At 35.7% G+C, this 20556-nt stretch overlaps 1 protein-coding gene across 4 annotated transcripts in view; it reads right to left on the bottom strand.

Moving 5' to 3' along the window:
* ST3GAL6 (ST3 beta-galactoside alpha-2,3-sialyltransferase 6) overlaps nucleotides 1–20556 on the bottom strand; it is a 79999-nt gene that overhangs the window by 38562 nt on the left and 20881 nt on the right. For 3 of the 4 annotated variants that reach the window (XM_051985169.1, XM_051985168.1, XM_051985170.1), the window contains exons 2-3: nucleotides 17570–17664; nucleotides 7360–7459 (exon numbers count right to left, since the gene is read on the bottom strand). In XM_051985169.1, coding sequence (XP_051841129.1) covers nucleotides 7360–7448 — 89 coding nt within the window. In that variant the 5' untranslated portion in view covers nucleotides 7449–7459; nucleotides 17570–17664. The remainder of the gene's footprint in view (nucleotides 1–7359; nucleotides 7460–17569; nucleotides 17665–20556) is intronic. The other variant, XM_051985171.1, reaches the window with a different exon arrangement.

Genomic DNA, 20556 nt, shown 5'->3' with positions numbered 1-20556 from the left:
TGGGGTCGATTCAGTCCTGAAACTCACTGAATTCTATTCAAATCCCAGCCCAAGCTGATGAGCCAGCTCAGGCTGTCCCAGCCCCCACTAAGACACTCAATACAAAAGAGCCAAATTAAAATCCGCTCTTTGTAGAGGTTCCAAACATGCCAGCTATGCCATACTTGGGATGCCAAGGGCTTCTGTCCATTGGAATACTCTTTCCAGTGCTACCCTCTCTTTACCCTCACCTATTTCCCTAACCAGACTTTATGCCTCTCTGTCAGGATTTCTAATCTTACTCCCCAATCTCTATAATTAAATTTCTTTTATCAATGTAGGTTTTTGGGTCTGTAAATTCCTTTAGAGAGAATCTCTGCCAGAAGGGAGTCCCCAAAACTCCTTACCCTTGTGCTAAATCCCAAGGGGGTGTAGGGGAGCCAAACTTTTCCATTTGGTTCTCTTAACCCCAAACCTGCCACTAGACCATTTAATGCCCTGACTACCAGAAACCCTAATCTCATTTTGGTTCCCTACATCTAGACTTTATCACTAGTGTCTATATAACTCTTATTTTGTCTGTAAACTCTTCTCTCAAACAAACCTTCCTTTTGGCAAGGAGAATGGCTATTGTGAATTTGTATTTCACACTGGGTAATGCTACCTCAATCTCAACAAAAAGGATTGCATTCCTTAATTCAATGATCTCTGTCCCTATCCCTGCTGGAGAGTTTCTAAGATCTGCATTCCACTTAAACCTTCCAGTGGGAGTGGGCCAGCCTCATCAAGGCTTCCTGCTTTATAGGACAGTTACTCTAAAGAATTGTAAGCTTGCCATCTACTGTAAAGGTGTAAAAATGTGAGCTCAGTGACAGTAGGAACTATTTTCTCTATTTATATCTCTAGAATTTAGCAGAGTGCTTGTACATAATGAATGCTTTAAAAAAAAAAAAAAGGCTCCCCCCACTTCATTCATCCCTATTAGAAGTATGAATCCCTGAGAAATGGTCATTTAGTATCTTTATACAGACATGCAATAATAGGAAACTTACTATCTTACAAAGTCATATAGTTTGAATATTCAATGCTAGAAAGATTTTCTTTTTATTCATTTGAACCAAAATTCACTTCTGCAAAGTCTAATCCAGAAATGATATGGACAGTTGTTTGTACAACAGATTGAGAAAATAAATGACTTAGCAGAGCTGTTGGCCAATTGTCTCTGATTTCTTGTGTATGCTTAGAGAGCTGATAATAGGGAATTTGACAGCTTTAAAGAATGGAAGGCAGCTAAGGTTATATTTCAAAAAGAAAAAGAAAAGAATAAAAAGTAGTCATAGGATTATAGAAGAAGGATGAGGTAAGAAAAAAGCAGGTGTTGGAAGAAAACCAAGACTGTTTTTTTTATTTACTTGTTTAGGTTCTGAATTACATGCATAGGATGATAAAAGGTCTAGAGACCATGCCATGTTGAATTTTACTCAATTAATACTCATTAGGCTTATTATGGACTATGTTAGGGAATATGAGACAATGATGATAAAAATTAAATAGTTTCTGTCCTCAAAGGGTTTGACATTCTATTGAGGGAACATAACACATGCAAAAAAGCATAATGCAAGGGACATTAAAGAGCACTAAAAAATTGGAGCCACAAGTCCTGGAAGGCACCTGAGCCTGACTTGAAGAAAAACAAGAATTTTTAAATTCCCCAAAGATGGGGAAGACAGGAAATGCATGACAGACCTAGCGAGAAACCTGTACAAAGGCAGAAGTAGAGAAAGGGCCTGTGTCTTTAGAAACTATAGTTATCTAGTTTGGCTGAAAGATGAAGCTCCTGGGAGTGAGCAGTCAGTGGAAAACAGGGATAGAGTAGGATGAATACAGAGAAGCTTGGGAGACTTACATGAACTGATGCTAAGTGAAATGAGCAGAACCAGGAGATCAATTTACAACGATATTGTATGAGGATGTATTCTGATGGAAGTGGATTTCTTTGACAAAGACTCAATTTCAATTGATAAATGATGGACAGAAGCAGCTACACCCAAAGAAAGAACACTGGGGAACGAATGTGAACTATTTGCATTTTTGTTTTTCTTTCCAAGTTGTTTTTACCTTCTGAATCCAATTCTCCCTGTGCAACAAGAGAACTGTTCGGTTCTGCACACATATATTGTATTTAGGATATACTGCAACATATTTAACATATATAGGACTTGCCATCTAGGGGAGGGGATGGAGGGGAAGGGGAAAAATCGGAACAGAAGCAAGTGCAAGGGATAATGTTGTAAAAAAAAATTACCCTGGCATGGATTCTGTCAATATAAAGTTATTATAAAATAAAATAAAATTAAATTAAAAAAAAAAAAGAAAGAAAACAGGGATAGAGAAGGTGACCTTCATCCTGTCAGCCATGAGGAGTTACTGAAGGATTCTGAGCAAGGTATTAACATGGTCAGATTCGGGCCTTAGGAGAATTAGTTGGCAGCCATGTAAGGATGTAATGGAGAGAGATTGGAAGATGGAGAAACAATTTAGAAGCCTTCTACAGTCATACAGGAGAAGATGATTCCTTAACTAGTGTGCTGAACATGTGAGGGGAGAAAATAGGGCCAATTTTTGAGGCAGTGGAATGGACAAGATAGACAATTGATTCAGTGTGAGGGGAAAAAGTCAAGGATGATTCTTCAATAGAAATACTAAAGCTTAAGATCAGAAAGGCTGCTAGGTGATAGGCCAGGAACCAAAAAGCTGTGAGCTCAAATCCTGCCTCAGACACTTGCTTGATATGTGATCTTGAGCAAATAATTTAATCTCTGCTTGCCGATTCCACTGAAAAAGGAAATGGCAAACTACTCCTGTGTCACTGCCAAGAAACCCCCCCAGGAAAATATGGCCCATGATATGAGCAACCTACAGAGCTGTACTTCCACACAGGGACAAAGACTTAGAGAAGGATCACTATCAGCTGATTGAATTAGCTGAATAACACAGAGGTTGTTATTTGTCCTTCCTTTTCTAAGAGACCATGATATCAGGGATATGAAATCATTCAAGTGAATTGAATTTAAGAGAAGGAAGGCTGTTGAGATCACCTGCTAGTGAGCCAATGAACTGATAAAACTGATAAAAATCACCAAGCAGGTGAACAGTAACTGCAAACATTGAGTATGCATACTTAATAAATTAATTAATATTCTCCACAGAGAAGTTTTCTGCCATTTTGAACATGGGTTATATGATGAAGGGAAAGGAATACGTTAAGGAGGAACACTCAATGGAAGGACCAAGAAGTCGGTTAACTTTGTGATAGGAAATAAAAGGCTTATTCCTGCATCTTTAAGTGCAGAAATGTCTAGGGACCTCCTTGGAGTGTATCATCATTTCTTATATGTATCATAAACCAATCAACATACTTCATTTACTCCAGAGTTCTTTTTATCTTTGTAGCATATTTCTAACAATGAGGTCATGGAAGCATCAGATATGACTGATCAACAATAAGAAAGGTTTAATAATGGGGTTTTAAACTTGAGGAAAAAAAAAGGAGGAGAGTAGGAGGTGGGTACTAGGTAGTATAGTAGATAAAGTGATGTACCTAGAATCTGAAGGACCTGAATGCTAATCCAAGATTGGATACTTATTATCTATATAATCTGACCTGGACAGATTATTTAAATTCTTTTTTGACTCAGTTTCCTCAACAGTAAAATGGGGGCCCTAGTTAGAGAAGGAAGTAGCAAACCATTTCAGTATCTTTGCCAAGAAAAGTCATAAAAAATGGAGTCACACACTCACACTTCTCAGATTGGTTAAGATGACAGGAAAAGATAATGATGAATGTTGGAGAGGATGTTGTGAACAGATCCAATCACTGGAGAGCATTTTGGAATTATGCTCAAAGAGCTATCAAACTATGCACCCCCTTTGATCCAGCAGTGTTTCTACTGGGCTTGTATCCCAAAGAGATCTTAAAGGAGGGAAAGGGACCTGTATGTGTCAAAATGTTTGTGGCAGCCCTGTTTGTAGTGGCTAGAAGCTGGAAAATGAATGAATGCCCATCAATTGGAGAACGTCTGAAAAAGTTATGGTATATGAATGTTATGGAATATTATTTTTCTATAAGAAATGATCAGGAAGATGATTTCAGAGAGTCCTGAAGGGACTTACATGAACTCATTATAAGTGAAGTAAGTGGAACCAAAAGAACACTGTACATGGCAACAGCAACATTATGCAATAATCAATTCTGAACATGGCTCTTTCCAACAATGAGACAATTCAGTCCAGTTCTAGTGAACTTGTGATGGAGAGAGCCATCTACACCCAGTATTTCCACTTTTGTTGTTTGCTTGCATTTTGTTTTCTTTCTCATTTTTTGCTTTTTTGATTTTTCTTGTGCAGCATGATAAATGTGGAAATAAGTATAGAAGAACTGCCCATGTTTTACATATATTAGAGCACTTACTGTGTAGGGAAGGGGGTGGGGGCTCAAAAGGAGGGTGAAAAAAAATTTGGAACACAAGGTTTTGCAAAGGTGAGTGTTGAAAACTATGCATATGTTTTGAAAATAAAAAGTTTTTTTTTTTTTTAAATGGGGTCACAAAGAGCCAGACATGACAATAACTTAATAACAAACAAGGTAAGGGTAAAAAGAATGCACAAAACAATGAACACAATGAAGGTTGCAGAAAGGCAGATTTAAGCTGTGCTTAATTCAACAAAGGGGGAAAAAAATCCTTCTAATAATTAGAGTTGACAAAAAGTCAACTTTTTGTTGGTGGTAGGCTCCTATTGATGGTGGTCTTTAAAAAAAAAAAAAAGCCACATGACTACTTTGTTGAGTTTGATGTAGAGTTGGTTCTTGCTTGGGAATGGGTTGCTTTGAATGACCACCAAACCGTCTTTCAACTGTCAGATTCTGCTGTGATTCCTTTAATATAAGATAGTTTTGAAGGAGTGAGAGGATCAAACACCAAGGACCAGTATACTTGAATCTGGTTTTGTTTTAGGCTTGTAACTCAGAACTACCATTAAGATCTACCCTGAACCTCATTCTAGCTTTGTAAGATCCTTGCTCCAAATAAACCTAGAAGCTTGACACTGGAATTGGTTTTGGCATGCCTAATCTAAAACAATATGGTAGAGTGAAAAAGAAGTGTCAGGAGGGGAAGAAGAAAAAATCTGCATGGGGAAAGAGGGTTGAAATTGCAAACACTAATACAACTTGGAAATACAAAGTAGAGGTATTTTGAGTAGTGTTCTAATGCCATTTTCAATTAGCTGGTGAAAGTCAGTTGTTAAATGTTCAGTATGAAAATTTATACTTCAAAAATCAGCAAATGTTACAAATTAGGGCTTGATGTATTGCTTTGTTAGTTAAATGATGAATAAAATGTTAATAATGCAAACTTAAAAGAGTGTCCTAGGTATATTGGTATATTTTTAAACCAGAGAGCTAGTTGTTAAACATTTATCAGAACACATCTGGAAGAGTTAAGATAAATATCAGTGATGAAATCAATCAATTTCCTTCTCTACCTGTACCCTAGTTCTATTACATCTGCCACATCTCAGAAGAGATCCCACAGTGGATTCTTCTTTCTAGAAATGTTCTTAATATTTTACTAAGTACTTTTTTTTACCAAAGAAACTATTATAGTTGTTGGCATATAAAGAAGTAAAGAATTAAATGCAGAAGCACAGCCTAAATGTATCATTTAGCTTTCAAATACAAGCAAAGGAAGAACATAGTTCTTTTAAAGAAATCCTTAGTTAAGACTTGCCACTGAATCAAAGAGATTACATTACAGCTTTTTTATTTTTTCATGCAAAAGGAAACTAACATTTAATTTATTTCAATTTAAGTCAAGGTCACATACTCTATTTTAAAGGTCACTCAAAGTTATTTTTAATTGTAGATCTTTGGACGCAGGGATGGGGAAAAAATGCTGTCCCAACTAATGCTGGTAAAAAAAAAAATTCTCTCTGGGGAAATGTTCATTCTATCAAAAATGCACATAAATATTCAAAGGTTTTGTTACATGAGATTTCAAAGAAGACTCATCATGTCAAAAAATAATTTTGAATAAAATGGAAAAACAATATTTACCAAATATCTGAAGTTTATGCATTACACAAATATTGCACAGTTTCTTCAGCCTGAACATCATGGGTTTCCATAAAAGGATTTTTGAGATAGAGAAAAAGATAATTTGCATATTAATTTTTCATTTGACTACTTATGTATCCTCATTCAGTTTCTTCAACATAAAATTGTCAATATGTTCTTTAATATAACATGTATTGATCAACCTGACATGGTGGGGGCATGGGGGGGAAGGAGGGAAAAATTAGGACAAAAGGTTTGGCAATTGTCAATGTTGTAAAATTACCCATGCATATAATTTGTAAATAAAAAAGTTATTTTTAAAAAGTTGTCAACATTTAATTCAGATTTTAGGAATAAAAATATCATTTGAAAATAAAACTTAAGTTTAGTTATTGACTCTCACCAACACCACAAAGTTAAGGAAGCCACCCTTCTATTAGTTCAAGTAAGCCTGGAGCAACAGCAGCAAATTATAATCTGTACCAAAGGCAGCTAGCTGGTGTAGTAGATAGCATGCCAGGCCTTGAATCAGAAACATTTATATTCGTGAATTCAAATCTGTCCTCAGACACTAAATGTGTGACTCTGGGCAAATCACTTAATCCAGTTTGCCTCAGCTTCTTTAACTGTAAAATGAGCTGGAAAAGAAAATGGTAAACTTCCCAGTACCTTTGCCAAAAAAACCCAAATAAGGTCATGAAAAGTTGGACATGACTGAAAAATCAGTCAACAACAATAATCTGTATCATCAAAAGCTGAGGCTACATTCCCTTCTGCAAACAATAATATATTGTGATAAATTTTACAAAGCATTTTCACTTTTTAGGAATCATTACAATTCTGTGTGGTGGGTATTGCAATTATTCTTAAACCCATTTCAAAAAGAAAGAAGTTGAGATTAAGCAATTTACCATTCTTACAGCTATATCAGGAGTTCTAAGAAGTTTAACTTGGTTTCTTAATTCTAAATCTCATGCTTTCTCCATGATATTACTTGCTGTCTCTCTTCTATACCATACTGCTTCTTGCCATTTTTTTTTTTAAAGAAAAAAGGTAGAGGATTCTATTAAGTAAATGTAATATTGTCAGTGGACCTATTTCACAGAACTGGAGTGTTTTTATTACAATCAATAGCCATGAGGAGAGATTCAGGAAGTCCCTGGTGACATTTTTCTGGATGAAAAACTAATTTCAATATATATACAATACAATACAATAAATCAACAAATCAGAATGTTTTCTTTCAACAGAAATATAAAACTTACCAACTGGTGCTCTCTCTCCACAAAATGCAATGAAGAACATAATAGAGAAATACACAACTCAGAATTATGAACACCAGGTATCCTCTCATTGCTAGCACGCCTGAAATACAACACATGGAATTATATGTTGGGTATGGCTTAGTGGCCTGAGAGGAAAGAAAAAAAGAATCATGGTTATTATTCAAACACAGGCATCTAGTGAATCTAACCCGATTATTGAGGGACACCTATGGAGAAAATTCAGGAAGAAGTAGCAATGAAGAGATATGTATACCTCAGAAATGTCAGGGAAAGAACAAATGTAGATTTTTCATCATGGAATAGCAAAGCATATAATTATAAAGACTTTCTCTACTAGTTTTCTATATTTGGAGAAAAACATTTTTCATGGAATGATGTACTTGTAGTAATTCACATAAAAATACAGAGTTCTAGACTAATGGAGAACACAGAATGTTCGAATTATGACTCAGTTATGATTAACTGTATGACCCTCTGTAGACCTCAGCTTTCTCATCTGTAAAATGAAGTGTGGGATTAGATGCATTCTAAATTTTCTTCCAGATCTAATGTTTGGTGAGTTTGTGATTTATATCCCAAAATTATTCTTTTTCTACAAAAAATTTTAAAAAGCCTCTTTTTTTCTCAATATGGGAAATGTCATCTACTGTAAAAAGAATTTATTTTTCTTCCTAATTAAAAATAATTTATTCACTTCTTTTCTGTTTTTTCTTTCTCCTGTGGTTTTTCCTGTTTGCTCTGATTTTTCTCTCCCAACATAATTTATAAAACAATGTGTATTAAAAACAAACTAAAAAATAAATTTAAAAAATAATTTATTTATAGATGGACAATTACATAGAGTGTTGTAGCCTCACCTCTCCTAGATTATCTCATTCACTCTTACCTCTGATCCCACCATCCTAACCAGCAGAAACATAGCTAAAGGCAATGATAGGCATATTTCAGGGTACATTGCAATGATTTCTGTTCCTCAGATTCTGAGGAACCAGACCAAGCCTCAGCAGCTGAGCTGAGAAGTAAGTCTAGGAAACAGTTTCTGTAAGAAGCAAAGGGTGACCTATGGCAGAGGAGGCCCTTGTGTGCACATGGCCTCCCTGTGGGAAGGTGGAGGCAGACAACAGGAAATTTAGCCAAAATCAGGAAAACTGAGGTGGAAGCCCTGAGGATAAACAGTTGCAGGGGTAGGCCTCTGCCTGACAATGTACCTAGGGTTCCACAGAGGATTGCTGGCCACTAGCCCCCTCTGAATGGCCCTGGTGAGGGCTGACAATATCCATTCAGTTCTCCTTCCTGGCAGATCTCATCTTTGCCTTCCTCTTCATTCTCCTCAAACAAGTATTCTTGGATCTCATGCTTGACCAGACTCCCTGCCTCTGGCCCTGGGATTCCATCAGGATGTAGGGAGGAAAGGGATCCAGGAAGGGCGTGTCTTTCATGTTCACACATAGCTGCTTCATGAAGGCAGCTCTCAGCTCCTCCCTCTCAGGCAATGCGCTTAGCGACAGCCCTGCTGCAGCAGGACCTCCCAGGATCCTCTGTGGGAAGTGTAGGGCAGGTGAGGATTTCTGAGGCAGATGCTTCAAGGTCCAAGTGCTAAATGCAGTGATGCTGTCTGCATTCTCGATGTCCAAAGCACATGTGCAGAGAGGCAGTGGGCAGTCATAGGGCCAGCCAATGGCCATGTTCAGGAGCCTTCACCAGCTTCCATGATGTTGATGGAAGGGAGCTGGACTTGGAATAGGCACATAAAGTTGGTGGATACTTGCCTTCTCCGGGCAGTGTTATTAGTGACTGAGTGTGAAGACAGACACCTCAAATATCTTGTTGTAAAAAGCAATCTCCTTCAAGATGTAGTCTCCTATGGGTCTTCTGAGAAGCCTGTGTCCTAAGCAAGGAAGCCCCTCTCCCAAGGGCCATGAACCTGAAGGTCAGGTGTGTGCAGCTGTCACCCAGCATCACTTTGGAATAGCCTTGCAGCTGAACCAAGTGCAGGAGCAGGGGGATCTGAAGGGCCTGCAGAAGCTCCTCTTACACAGTCAATGTCTTAACGCAGCTGAAGAGTCATAAAAGTCATGTGTTGGTCTGAGGAGGCTGTCATCAGCAACTTCCTCCTGTCCCACAGGGTTCTGGGTGATAACCTCTCTTAGCTTTTCCTGGATCAGCTTCTTTGTCCTCTTCTGCTGGCAGTCTCTGCTGCTGCTGGATAAAGTCATCCTTACAGGTATTCTCAGACCCTCCAGGGCTGTAGGACTGATGTGGCTAAGTTAAAAACCTCTTCTAATGAGATAATGTGATGTGGAAAACTGTCTGCAGGATCAACTTTATTTCTGACAAGGTCCTTGTTCTCTCCTCCAGGTTCTGTCCCCAAACTGCATCCTCATCCACAGAGATATTGCCCAGCACAAAGCACAGCCTCTTCACAGACCCTCTTGAATTTGTCAGATCTTTGAGTTGGATGAGGGACCACTAGACTCTGCAAAAAGGATCTTTTCTCCTGGGAAGATGAATTGATTATTTCCTAGCATTACTCAGAACTTATGAGTATAATATGCCTCGAAATAATCTTTGCAGAAAATCACTCCAGTACAGATGATCAAGACAGACAAACCCTCCTTGAATTCCATGTATTTCTGCTTACAGCACCCTCCTATATAGAATATTCAGGTTTGGGAAATAAAATAATAATTTCTTCTAATATAGAAATGAAAAAGAAAGTCATTACTTCCTTTATGTATCTTTTAAACTGGAAAAACATAAAAATATTGTATTGCAAAGTTATGATATACAGCTTGAACTTTTCCCAAAATTTATGACTATTCTTATGAATCTCATATTATTCTGAATCAAAAGTATATATATTTGAGTATCCTAACTTAAGTTTACTTAAAATACAATTTCCTCCCCTAAAATACTCAACAAATAAACAAATCCAAGGAAAAAATGTTTTTTATTAAATAAAATTGCTTTGGTGGGTTACTTATTTTTCCCCTAAAGTTAAAGATTCTGGGGTTCTGACTTCTAGCACAGTGGTTGCTGAATCCCTTTTTATAAATCATCCATTGACTTCCTTAAATAAAGGGATATATAAAAATAGAGTAAGAAGACTCAACAGAAATATTATAACAAAACTAAACAGAAATATAATATAAATACTTAATGTAAATATAAATAATATAAAATATTCTTCCCAACTACTGTGACTGCTGTTGCAGTTTCAGTATATTCTGTTGCCAACTACTACAACTGCCTTGGAGACGTCTGATGAGGCTTGAGAATCTCAAACTATCTGTTTCACAATACCCATTCCTTTAGGAAGTTGGCAGAGTAGGTCAGAAAATTCCATGCTCTCCAAATTTCCCTCACAAACAAGAGAAAATAGTTCTTTGAGAACACAGAGCAGTAAAACTAAACAAGAGTTGTGGCAGAAAGTGGTCCTCCTGGAACAACCAGATAAGATGTGAAGAATGATACCAAGATTGGAGTTTGGCCCTGATGAAGTATAAACAATTCTGGGATAGTTGCACTGAAACAGTAAACCATCAGCCCAGGGTTTAGCTGGATTGGAACGTAGCCTCAGCCGCAGCCGCAGCCACAGGAATTTCCACCTCCCAGTATGGGGAGTCAGGAGCCTGAGGTGGGGAAGATTGAGGGAACCTCTGCTGATAATTGATCAGCTTCAGAGATATGGCCCTGGACGAGAAGGAACCAGCACACTTCCATGAGGGCAGAAGCAGTGGGGCTGGGATGCTGCTCGCTGTAAACACCACAAAACAGAAGGGTGAATGAAGTTCTTGGATTCAGCTTTTGGACCAAAAGGGAGAAGTGATATCACAAACCAGGCCTAGAGGAGATTATCTCAACAATCTTCTACAAATTAAAAAAAGAGAGAGCAAAAAAAGAAGAAAGAACCCAACCATAGAAAGTTACTTTGGGAATAGGGAAGATGGGGTACATCTTCAGAGGGGAATGCTAAAGTAAAAACAAAAATAAAACAAACTTCCCTTGCCCCAAAGAGTAATATTACATGGTTTCCTGCTCCAAAGGAATTCAGAGAATAACTCAAAAAAAACTTTAAAAATCAAATGAGAGGCAGCAGAAAACACAAAAAGATAGAGTAGAACATTTTCCAGCTGAAGACAGCTTAGGAGATCAGCATGAAAGGTGGGTGGCACAGGCCAGGCCAACATAACCCCAGCTGGGCCCCAGCACAGCCCCAGGTGGGCCCCAGCACCAGCAGAGCAGGACTCTTGCTTTAGCAAACTTTTATAACTGCAGTGGGGCAGGGACCTCCTCACAGCTCCAGGGCAGAAAAGTGTTTGTGGTCAGATTCCCTAGATGGGCAGTTTTCACTATGTCAACTGCAAGTGGAACAATTTTATACTGTTCTTAATATAATTTTTTGAGCCTTTACTTTTTTAAAATTAATATGAATTCTTTTCACTCCCTTTCAGTTTTCCCTTCAAATATATAAAAAGAAGACAAAACCTTGTAGCAAACACATGTGTACAAATTTTACAAATGCAGAAAAGTAAAACTATGAAAGACATCCTTTACTGATCATAATGCAATGAAAATTTTATTCAATAACAGGCAACTAATGGAAAAACTGAAAATTGGAAACCAAATAATAATCCTAAGGAACTGGTGAGTCAAATAAGTATAAATTCTAAATATCAGTGGACAAAATAGCTACATCAGTGGATGCTTGTTAATGTCCCAGAGTTAGGAGTTGAATCCAGGCCTTCCTAATTCCTACTCTGGCTTTCTACCTATTACACCAGAGATTGACAAATCATAGCCCCAAACTATGAATGACTTTTATATTTATGTATTATGTAAATGCCATTATAGCTGGATTAGTGGCATAAATTTGCCTACCCCTTAATTACACATTACTGCTTCTTGTACTAAAAAATACTATGTTGTTATTATTATTACTTTGAGAACAACAGTCTAGCCCTTGAAAGATTTAAGATTTTAATTAAGAGTGAAAAAAGCAATGTTCCTGAGTTGCAAAACTGAGGATTACTCCTATTTTAAAAATAATTTATTCAGTCTATGTAAATAGGTCAATTAAAATGGTTAGTTCTATAACATTAAAATTTGAAAATATAATTTGTCAGGCAAATACACAGATCCCCAAAGTAGATCAATTTAGGAAAACAAAATGGAACATTGTGGTATTTATCTATACTGACTTACATATTTCTAAATATCTAAAACAATTTCTAATTTAGTGCTAAAATACTGCTTGGTAATTCAGGAAAAAATGACACAACAATGTACTGGAGTCAACCTCTACTGACTCATGACAACACATTGCTAAATTTTTAGGAATCTGGTACAAAGCTCAACTGGCTACCATATCTATAATGTTATTTGCTGTTATAAAAGCACTGATGCTAATCAAGTCCAACAAAATGTACTTTCAACACATTATTCTCTACATTAAATAACTGTGGCTTAAATAGTGAACATTTGAAAGAAAACAATTGAATTTTGTTCTGATTATGCTAATACATATTATTGGGGAATAAACTCTAGAGGAACCACAAAATTGTTAGAACAGTTTCTTTGAATCACTTTTAAATCATTGATTCAATTATCAATAATTCAACTGATCAATTATGACAATTCAGTATCTGACATAAAGCTAATCACTGTATAAAATATTTTTGGGCAAAATATTTTATATTTTGAAAATCTGATTAAAAAAATAAACCAAGTGAGAAACTACAACTAAAAAACTTGAAATTACAATTATTAATAATGGTTGAGTAGTAGGACCAAGATAGGTGGTATGTATTTTATAATCTTCTACTACTATATACTATGTATATATTCTATGCATTTTTCTCATTCTTCTTATTCTGATTTGGCAAAGAGATTACTTAATATTAAGTTCCTATAACACCTTGCTTTAAAGACTGACATTCCTAAAGAAGTCAATTGTATTACAGTGTTAAAAAAAAAAAATCAGCTTAACATTTAGAAAGCATAAAAATCAAATAAATGATCTATGAGACTCTCAAACTCAAGATCTGATTAAATCAAATAAATTTAAAGATGTCTCACTAATAAAAATAAAAAATTCAATGCTCTTCCTAAAAATGTTACTAGAAAATAGAATCAAAAACATGGATTTATGGGGCAGCTAGGCGGCACAGCGAATAGAGCACCAGCACTATAAAGTCAGGAGGACCAGAATTCAAATTTGACTTCAGACACTTAACACTTCCTAGCTGTGTGACCCTAAACCCCAATTGTCTCAGGAAAAAAAAAATGGACTTATGTCTTTTATGATATAGAAATAATTACATCATTTAAAATTATTTTGATTTATTAGAACTACCTACTTAGCCTTGTGAAGAACTAATTTCACCATGTATGGCTGGTAAAAACAAAATTTGCATCATTTCAGTGAAATTTTAAAAGTTATCAATATGCACAATTTTTAAAATTTTGTAGAAAATAGAATCAATATTCCAAACCCTACAACTACACAAAAAAACTAAAACAATAGTTTAGTACTTTAGTACTACTATAGCAGTGATAAGGCTAAAAGAGGTTTTTAGCTTAATGAATATAAACTGTTCCAAGGTAAAAAGTACTTTAATGATAGATCTCTTCTAAGATTTAATGGTATAAATTGGGGGGAACAGTTAGTCAACTAGGATTCAACTCCATTTGTTAAAGGTTGAACTGCAACCATGATATGGCTATGGATACAGAAGTTTGACTAAAAAAATAAAAATCAACAAAACATTATGTGAGGATCTTTAAGGAATTTATAATAAAGTTTTATATGTATATATACACATATATATTATTACTTGTACATTCTGTGTTATTCAGTAATATTTATGAAATTTGTGACATTATATATGTATGGGTTTTTTTTGAGGTGGTTGTTAAACATTCACCAGCAAACCAGTGTATGACAGCCTTTAAAAAGGTGAAAGATTAATATAATAAAGGATTTACTGATAATAAATCAACAACCATTTATTAAAAGATGCAGAACATATTCAAGAATTAACAAATCAATAGTACATACAATTAGAAATTACCCTCTCTGACCTATCTTGCATTTTTCCCTTTATAAAAAAAGTTTAAATAATAACAAGCACCAAGTTTTTAATTTAAACTGACTTTCCTACACTTATCAACCAACAAACTGCCTTGCCAACCATCTGATTGTGTTTGCTCAGAGAATTCAAATTCATTCTCACAGCTGCCAAACACAACATAATTAGGTCAGCAAGATACTGCCAAAACATCATACGATACAGACCAAAGACAAATATAAACAGTGAAATCAATAGGACCTTTGGAGGTAGATGCTTATATGTTGCTTATATAAGGATAATAACTCAGAGTGGAAAAAAAACCAGGGTCAAATGTAGAAACCTCTAGACGTAAAAAGTACCTCTGACACACAAATTGGCAATGTGAACCCAGGCAAGTCTCAACTTCTTGTGCTGAACAGCTTCTTCAGACTAAAAGTCACAGAAGATTTGATAATCTATCTTTGCAGAAGAAGTTTCCACATAAAGATGTACCTATGCTAATGAAATTACAAAAAAAAATTAATATGCATCAGATAAGCAAGTGGACTCCCAGTGGAGAGCTGGCATTGTTACTTGGTGATGTCTGATATTTCTAAAGAAGTCAGCTGTATTACAGTAAAAAAAAAAGAAAAAAAAAAGACCCAGAAGAAGGTCCTCTGGGGCAGAACTTCTTAAACTTTTTCCACATGTAAGCTCTTTTCCCCCTGAGAAATTTTTATGTGACCTTGGGCATATGGGTACATAAAATAGGCATACAAATCAAATGTTTACAGATTAAATCATAATTCCATGACCCCCCATATTCAGGTACAAGACTTCATATGGGATTGTGCACCACAGGTTAAGAAGCTGGATCCTAGGGTATTGAGAAGACCTACCATGTAGGCGAAGGAGAAAAACGACATGAGATAAGAGGAAATAATACTGATTATTGACCAGACATTTTACACATATTAACAGATTTTTACTTTGCACAGCAGTCCCGTTAATTTAGGTGCTATTATAATCCCCATTTTATAGTTCAGGAAACTGAGGCAGACACAGGTTAAGCCCTTTGTCCAAGAACACACAGTCTGAGCTGAGAGCTTCCTCATTCCAGGTCCAAAGTTCTATCTTCTGTACTATGTAGCTGCCTCACTTTGATAAAGTATAGATCAGTGACCTAAGAGAAAAATACCCATCCACATCAGTGAGATTCCAAATTATCTTAAGTTTATCTCTGATCTAGCATTTGGATTTGAAGAATAAAGTTATTTCTACAGCACTGCAAAAAATATCCACTCTAGAAGTCTGAACAGGTACTGAATTTGTTAGCCACTGATTTGTTGTTGTTTATTAAAGCTTTTTATTTTCAAAACATATGCATGGATAATTTTCAACATTTACCCTTGTAAAATTTTGTGTTCCAAATTTTACCCCCCTTCCTTCCACCCTCTTCTCCAGACAGCAAGTAATCTAATATATGTTAAACATGTGCATTTCTTCTCTACATATTTCCACAATTATGTTGCACAAGAAAAATCAGATCAAAAAAGGGAAAAATGAGTAAGAAAACAAGATGCAAACAAATAACAACAGAAAGAGTAAAAATACTATGTTGTGATCCCCACTCAGTTCCCACAGTCCTCTCTCTGGGTGAAGATGGTTCTCTCCATCACAAGACCATTGGAACTGGCCTCAATCATCTCATTGTTCCTCAAAATTGATCACCATATAATCTTGTTGTTGCTGTGTACAATGATCTGGTTCTTTTCACTTTACTTAGTGAAATTCATTTATTATAGTTCATTTAAGTCTCTCTAAGCCTTTCTGAAAGCATCCTGCTGATCATTTCTTTTATAACAATAATATTCCATAACATTCATATACCATAACTTATTCAGCCATTCCCTAATTGATGGGCGTCCATCAGTTTCCAGTTCCCTGCCACAAACATTTTTGCCCACATGGGTCCTTTTCCCTTTTTTATGATTTTTTTGGGATACAAGGCCAATAGAGAAATTGCTGGATCAAAGGGGATATAGCCATTGATTTGTAAAGTGATTGTATCATTAAGTAACTCAGAGGCTTTTTTAAGCGATGTAAAGGGAACTCTTAAAAAAAAAAAAAAAAGCTTTTTATTTTTCAGGGAACTCTTTTTAGAAAGCACTTGAGAACCTTCTCTTGGACCCTCCTCCTATCAGTGTAATTAGCATTATTACTGAATTACCTACTGATTTATTACACAAAAATGATAAGTCAAGACACATGGAAAAAAGTTCAAGTTAGGAATAGTGTGTATAACCTGTGGCACTAGGGATAGGGGAAGAAGATTGAGAATTGGAGATTAAATTCATAAGGGCATTTCGTAATACAACACACAATTTTTTGAATCTGAAAATTAGTTTCACAGTAGTTAGAGCTGAAAAGAATATTTCTCTTCAAGTATCACCTCTTAATTTTATAGTTGGGGACAGTGAATCCTAGATAAATAAAACATTTGCCCAAGGTCACAGTGATACTAAGCTGCTGCTATGAAATTCTAGGTCTTTTTACTATAAATCCAGAACCATTTTTGTACACTACTATGGCTTTTACTGTCAGATATGTTGATAAATTAAAAATTACCTGCTCCCCTAAGTCATGGTTCCATATTGAATTGCACACAAAGACCCACACTGATTATTTAAAGTGCATAGCAATACTAAAACATCCATCATTTTTATCGAAGGAAATGGATGTAACTATTATAGTGATGGATTATTAAAGGCCTACAGCTTTGAATTCATACAATCCAACATCTAGATGAATGAATTTAATTAATCTACTAGACCCAGAATCTTGGGATTAGTTCTTGAGATTGTAGAATTGGGAGGGATCTTATATCATTAATTTCCACTCTGAATGTTGACTAATCCAGTTTTGGCTTTTTAAAATGATTTTTTTGTCTGTGTCTCCTCACTTTGTCTCCTGAAAGTGAAAAATCAAAGAAGGAAGACATATTTGGGAGATAAGACTAGATAATAATACTAGACCAGCTAGTCAAAAGCTTTGTGAAAAGGTTTATGAAAAGCAGATTTAAGACAGGGGAAAAAAAAAAAAAAAACTAAGGACAACTTTATGGTTTATTGTGTTACCTCCTGCATGAGCCTCCTCTGCATGTATTTTATCTAGTCCAGCTTTCAAGGAGAATCTTCTTTTTACAGTGTCGAAAGATGAATTCTTAAGATATCTGAAAAGAGGAGAAGATATAAATTGTTAAAAAAAGAAAAAATTTATTACTGCTTGAAAAGGCAACTCAGAGGATATTACTATCTACCAATTCATATTTCTAATTTCTCATTTCTATAAAATTTTTGTTAGAATAATCTACACTTGTGTTAAGGGCATTCTGGATAAAAATATGACAAAGGAAGAGGTTTTTCTTATTGTTCAGTTGTGGTTTTTTTCAAAGATGCTGATTATAGTGGCTTGCAATTTTCTTCTCCAGATTATTTTGCAGTTGAGGAAACTGAGGGTCACACAACTAGTATAAGTGAGGCCAGATGTTTCCAGGCCTGGTGCTCTATCCCCTGTGCTACCTTGCAATCCCAGTGAAGAGGCAGACATTTAAAATGACAATTCATAACAGACCACATCTATAGTCAAACAACAGATGGAAAAGTTCATAGAAGACAAAATTCCACTGTGCTTATTGATTCTAAATTGTTTGATTTAGTAGAACAAAATGCATCTTTAAAAGACTTTCCTCCAATAAAGTGTCACTTAAGTAATATGCTAATAACATGTTTCCTGATAAATGCAATAGTGTAGGCCTACTTTATGATTTATTAATATCAAGAAAGGCATAAACAAGACAATATTTGTGCTCTAAAGTTATTTGCTACTTACTGACATGGAGGAGGAAGAGTTTCTCTCTAAATACTAAGTTCCTCCAGACGCTTCTATTGGTAGATGACAATGGACTAATTACATCATATCCCAGAATACTGCACAGCTTTCCAAATGAGATCCACAACCACACAAAAAGATTAGCATAAAAATCCATACAAGGGACTCCAGAAGATAAAAGAATGCTTATTGTTTAGACTATAATACACAATTATATGGATAGCTTAATGAACTGGTCCATTAAGTTACATTATCTTGAATCAATATCATCATGGGACAACAAGTTCAGGCCAGAAATGAATAGGAGAAAAAGTATGAGATGAATTGCAATTAGGAAACCACAATACTTTCAAGAATTTCTCTCTGAAACAAAAATCCACCTTAACATATTCTCCTAATATTGCTATGTACCTCAAAATTTTGGAATATCGTGATCTTCAAAGAATTCAAAGGGAAGGTCACTCCAAGTTACCAATGGAAATTCATCAGAGGCATAAATAAGGTTGTAGCATTTTATCAATGATTAATCTGCACAAGAAATGATGTAAAATATATATAAGAGATATATAGTAAAAAAGATATGCCAACCATGTAGTAAAAATAAGTGATAATTGATGAAAAATCCTGTTGCTCTCATAATATTAAGAAACCTGGAAGAGGGTCCTGGCAGTGACTAGGTCCCCTGAGAAGAATTTACCAGAACACATAGATAAAAGTTACACATAATAAAAAAGATACACATGAGGTATGAATTGTACTTTTAGAGGATGTGAACAAATTGTTGAGATCATTTAAGAGTCTGAAACACTCATTAAGTTCTCAGAAGGTCCTTTGTTCCTCACTGCCACTCACAGGCACTCCCCTCCATCACCTTTCTTTTTTTGAAATTCACTAAATCCACATTTACAACTCCATAATAATTGTGGTGGCTGTTATCTACTCATCTCCAAGACACTTATTTCTGCCCAGGCCAGGATCTCCCTCTTCTCTCTGATGTCTGCCAGCATTCTAGGGCATCTCAACATCCTATACCAATACTGCCACCACCCTATCTTGCCAGTTCCTCCATGTATCCATTTCCCATGACTAACTCCTCCACTTTACCTCAGCCACAAACAAAAACAGTCAGACCCTTGATTTTGCCATCACCCACAAGTGTTCTATTTTTGTCCTTGTGAACTCTGAAGATCCCCATCTGATCACAAACTTTTTTATTTCCCCTCTCCCTCTCTTTCCTATCTTGACCCTTTGATAAACTAGTTCAACTCTATTTCTGGATTGTCTTGCTTCCTTACTACATCACCAATCTCCAGCTCTAGTTTACTCCCACCATCTGTTGCCTTTACTCCTAATCACATGTAGTTAGAGAAAATCATGAAACCATACTAACTGGATCCACAACAAATTAATATTACAAAATTTTGAGCTCAATGGAGCAAGACATTCCTTTTACTTCTCCCTATCTGATTCATTATCATACCACAAGCTACTCTTCCAAACTTTTTCATTCTATCTCAAACCTCCCATAACTCCTGTCTCACACCTTTTCTTTACCTTTCCCTTTGCAAGCTATTTTTTGGAAAACATTGAAGGCATTCCCCAAGATAATTCCTCACAATTCCCAGATCCCTCTGCCACTGACTCTGCTGCCACCCATGTTTCACATGATTAAATGACTTGAACTCAACAGCATGGTAATAATGTGTCTCTAACTATCTCCCTATTCCTCTTGAGCATCAGGTCCCTAATTTTCTGAAAATGGTCCACATATGATTCTGGGTAAAGAAGGAGTGCTGAGTAGAAAGAATGGAATTTTAACTTTAAAGAAAAAAAATTGTCTTTTAAGAGCAATACACTATAAAACATTATATAATACATCATCTATATTATATAACATTACATAATACATATACATACTCAAGTAGAGTACAGAAATCTTACTCAACAAGAAAGTAGGAAAGAAGAAAAGAAAGTAGAAAAAGGAAGAGTAATAAAAAGGAGGGCAGGTTAGGGGAAGCAGTGGTCAGAAGCAAAAGAAGATTTCTGAAAAGGGAAAAAGAATAAGTAAAAAGTAAAGTAGAAAAAGAGAGAAGAAAGAAGAAAACAGAATAGAGGGAAATGCATATCAATTATAACTGTGAATGTTTTATGGGATGTATTCACCCATAAAACAGAATTGGATTGCAGAATCCAACAATATGTTTACAAGAAACACATTTGAACCAGAAACACA

Source organism: Antechinus flavipes, chromosome 3 (assembly GCF_016432865.1).
Source record: "Antechinus flavipes isolate AdamAnt ecotype Samford, QLD, Australia chromosome 3, AdamAnt_v2, whole genome shotgun sequence".
Taxonomy (NCBI): Eukaryota; Metazoa; Chordata; class Mammalia; order Dasyuromorphia; family Dasyuridae; genus Antechinus; species Antechinus flavipes.
Note: the sequence above shows the minus strand (reverse complement) of the source record. Positions and strands in the feature narration are given on the sequence as shown.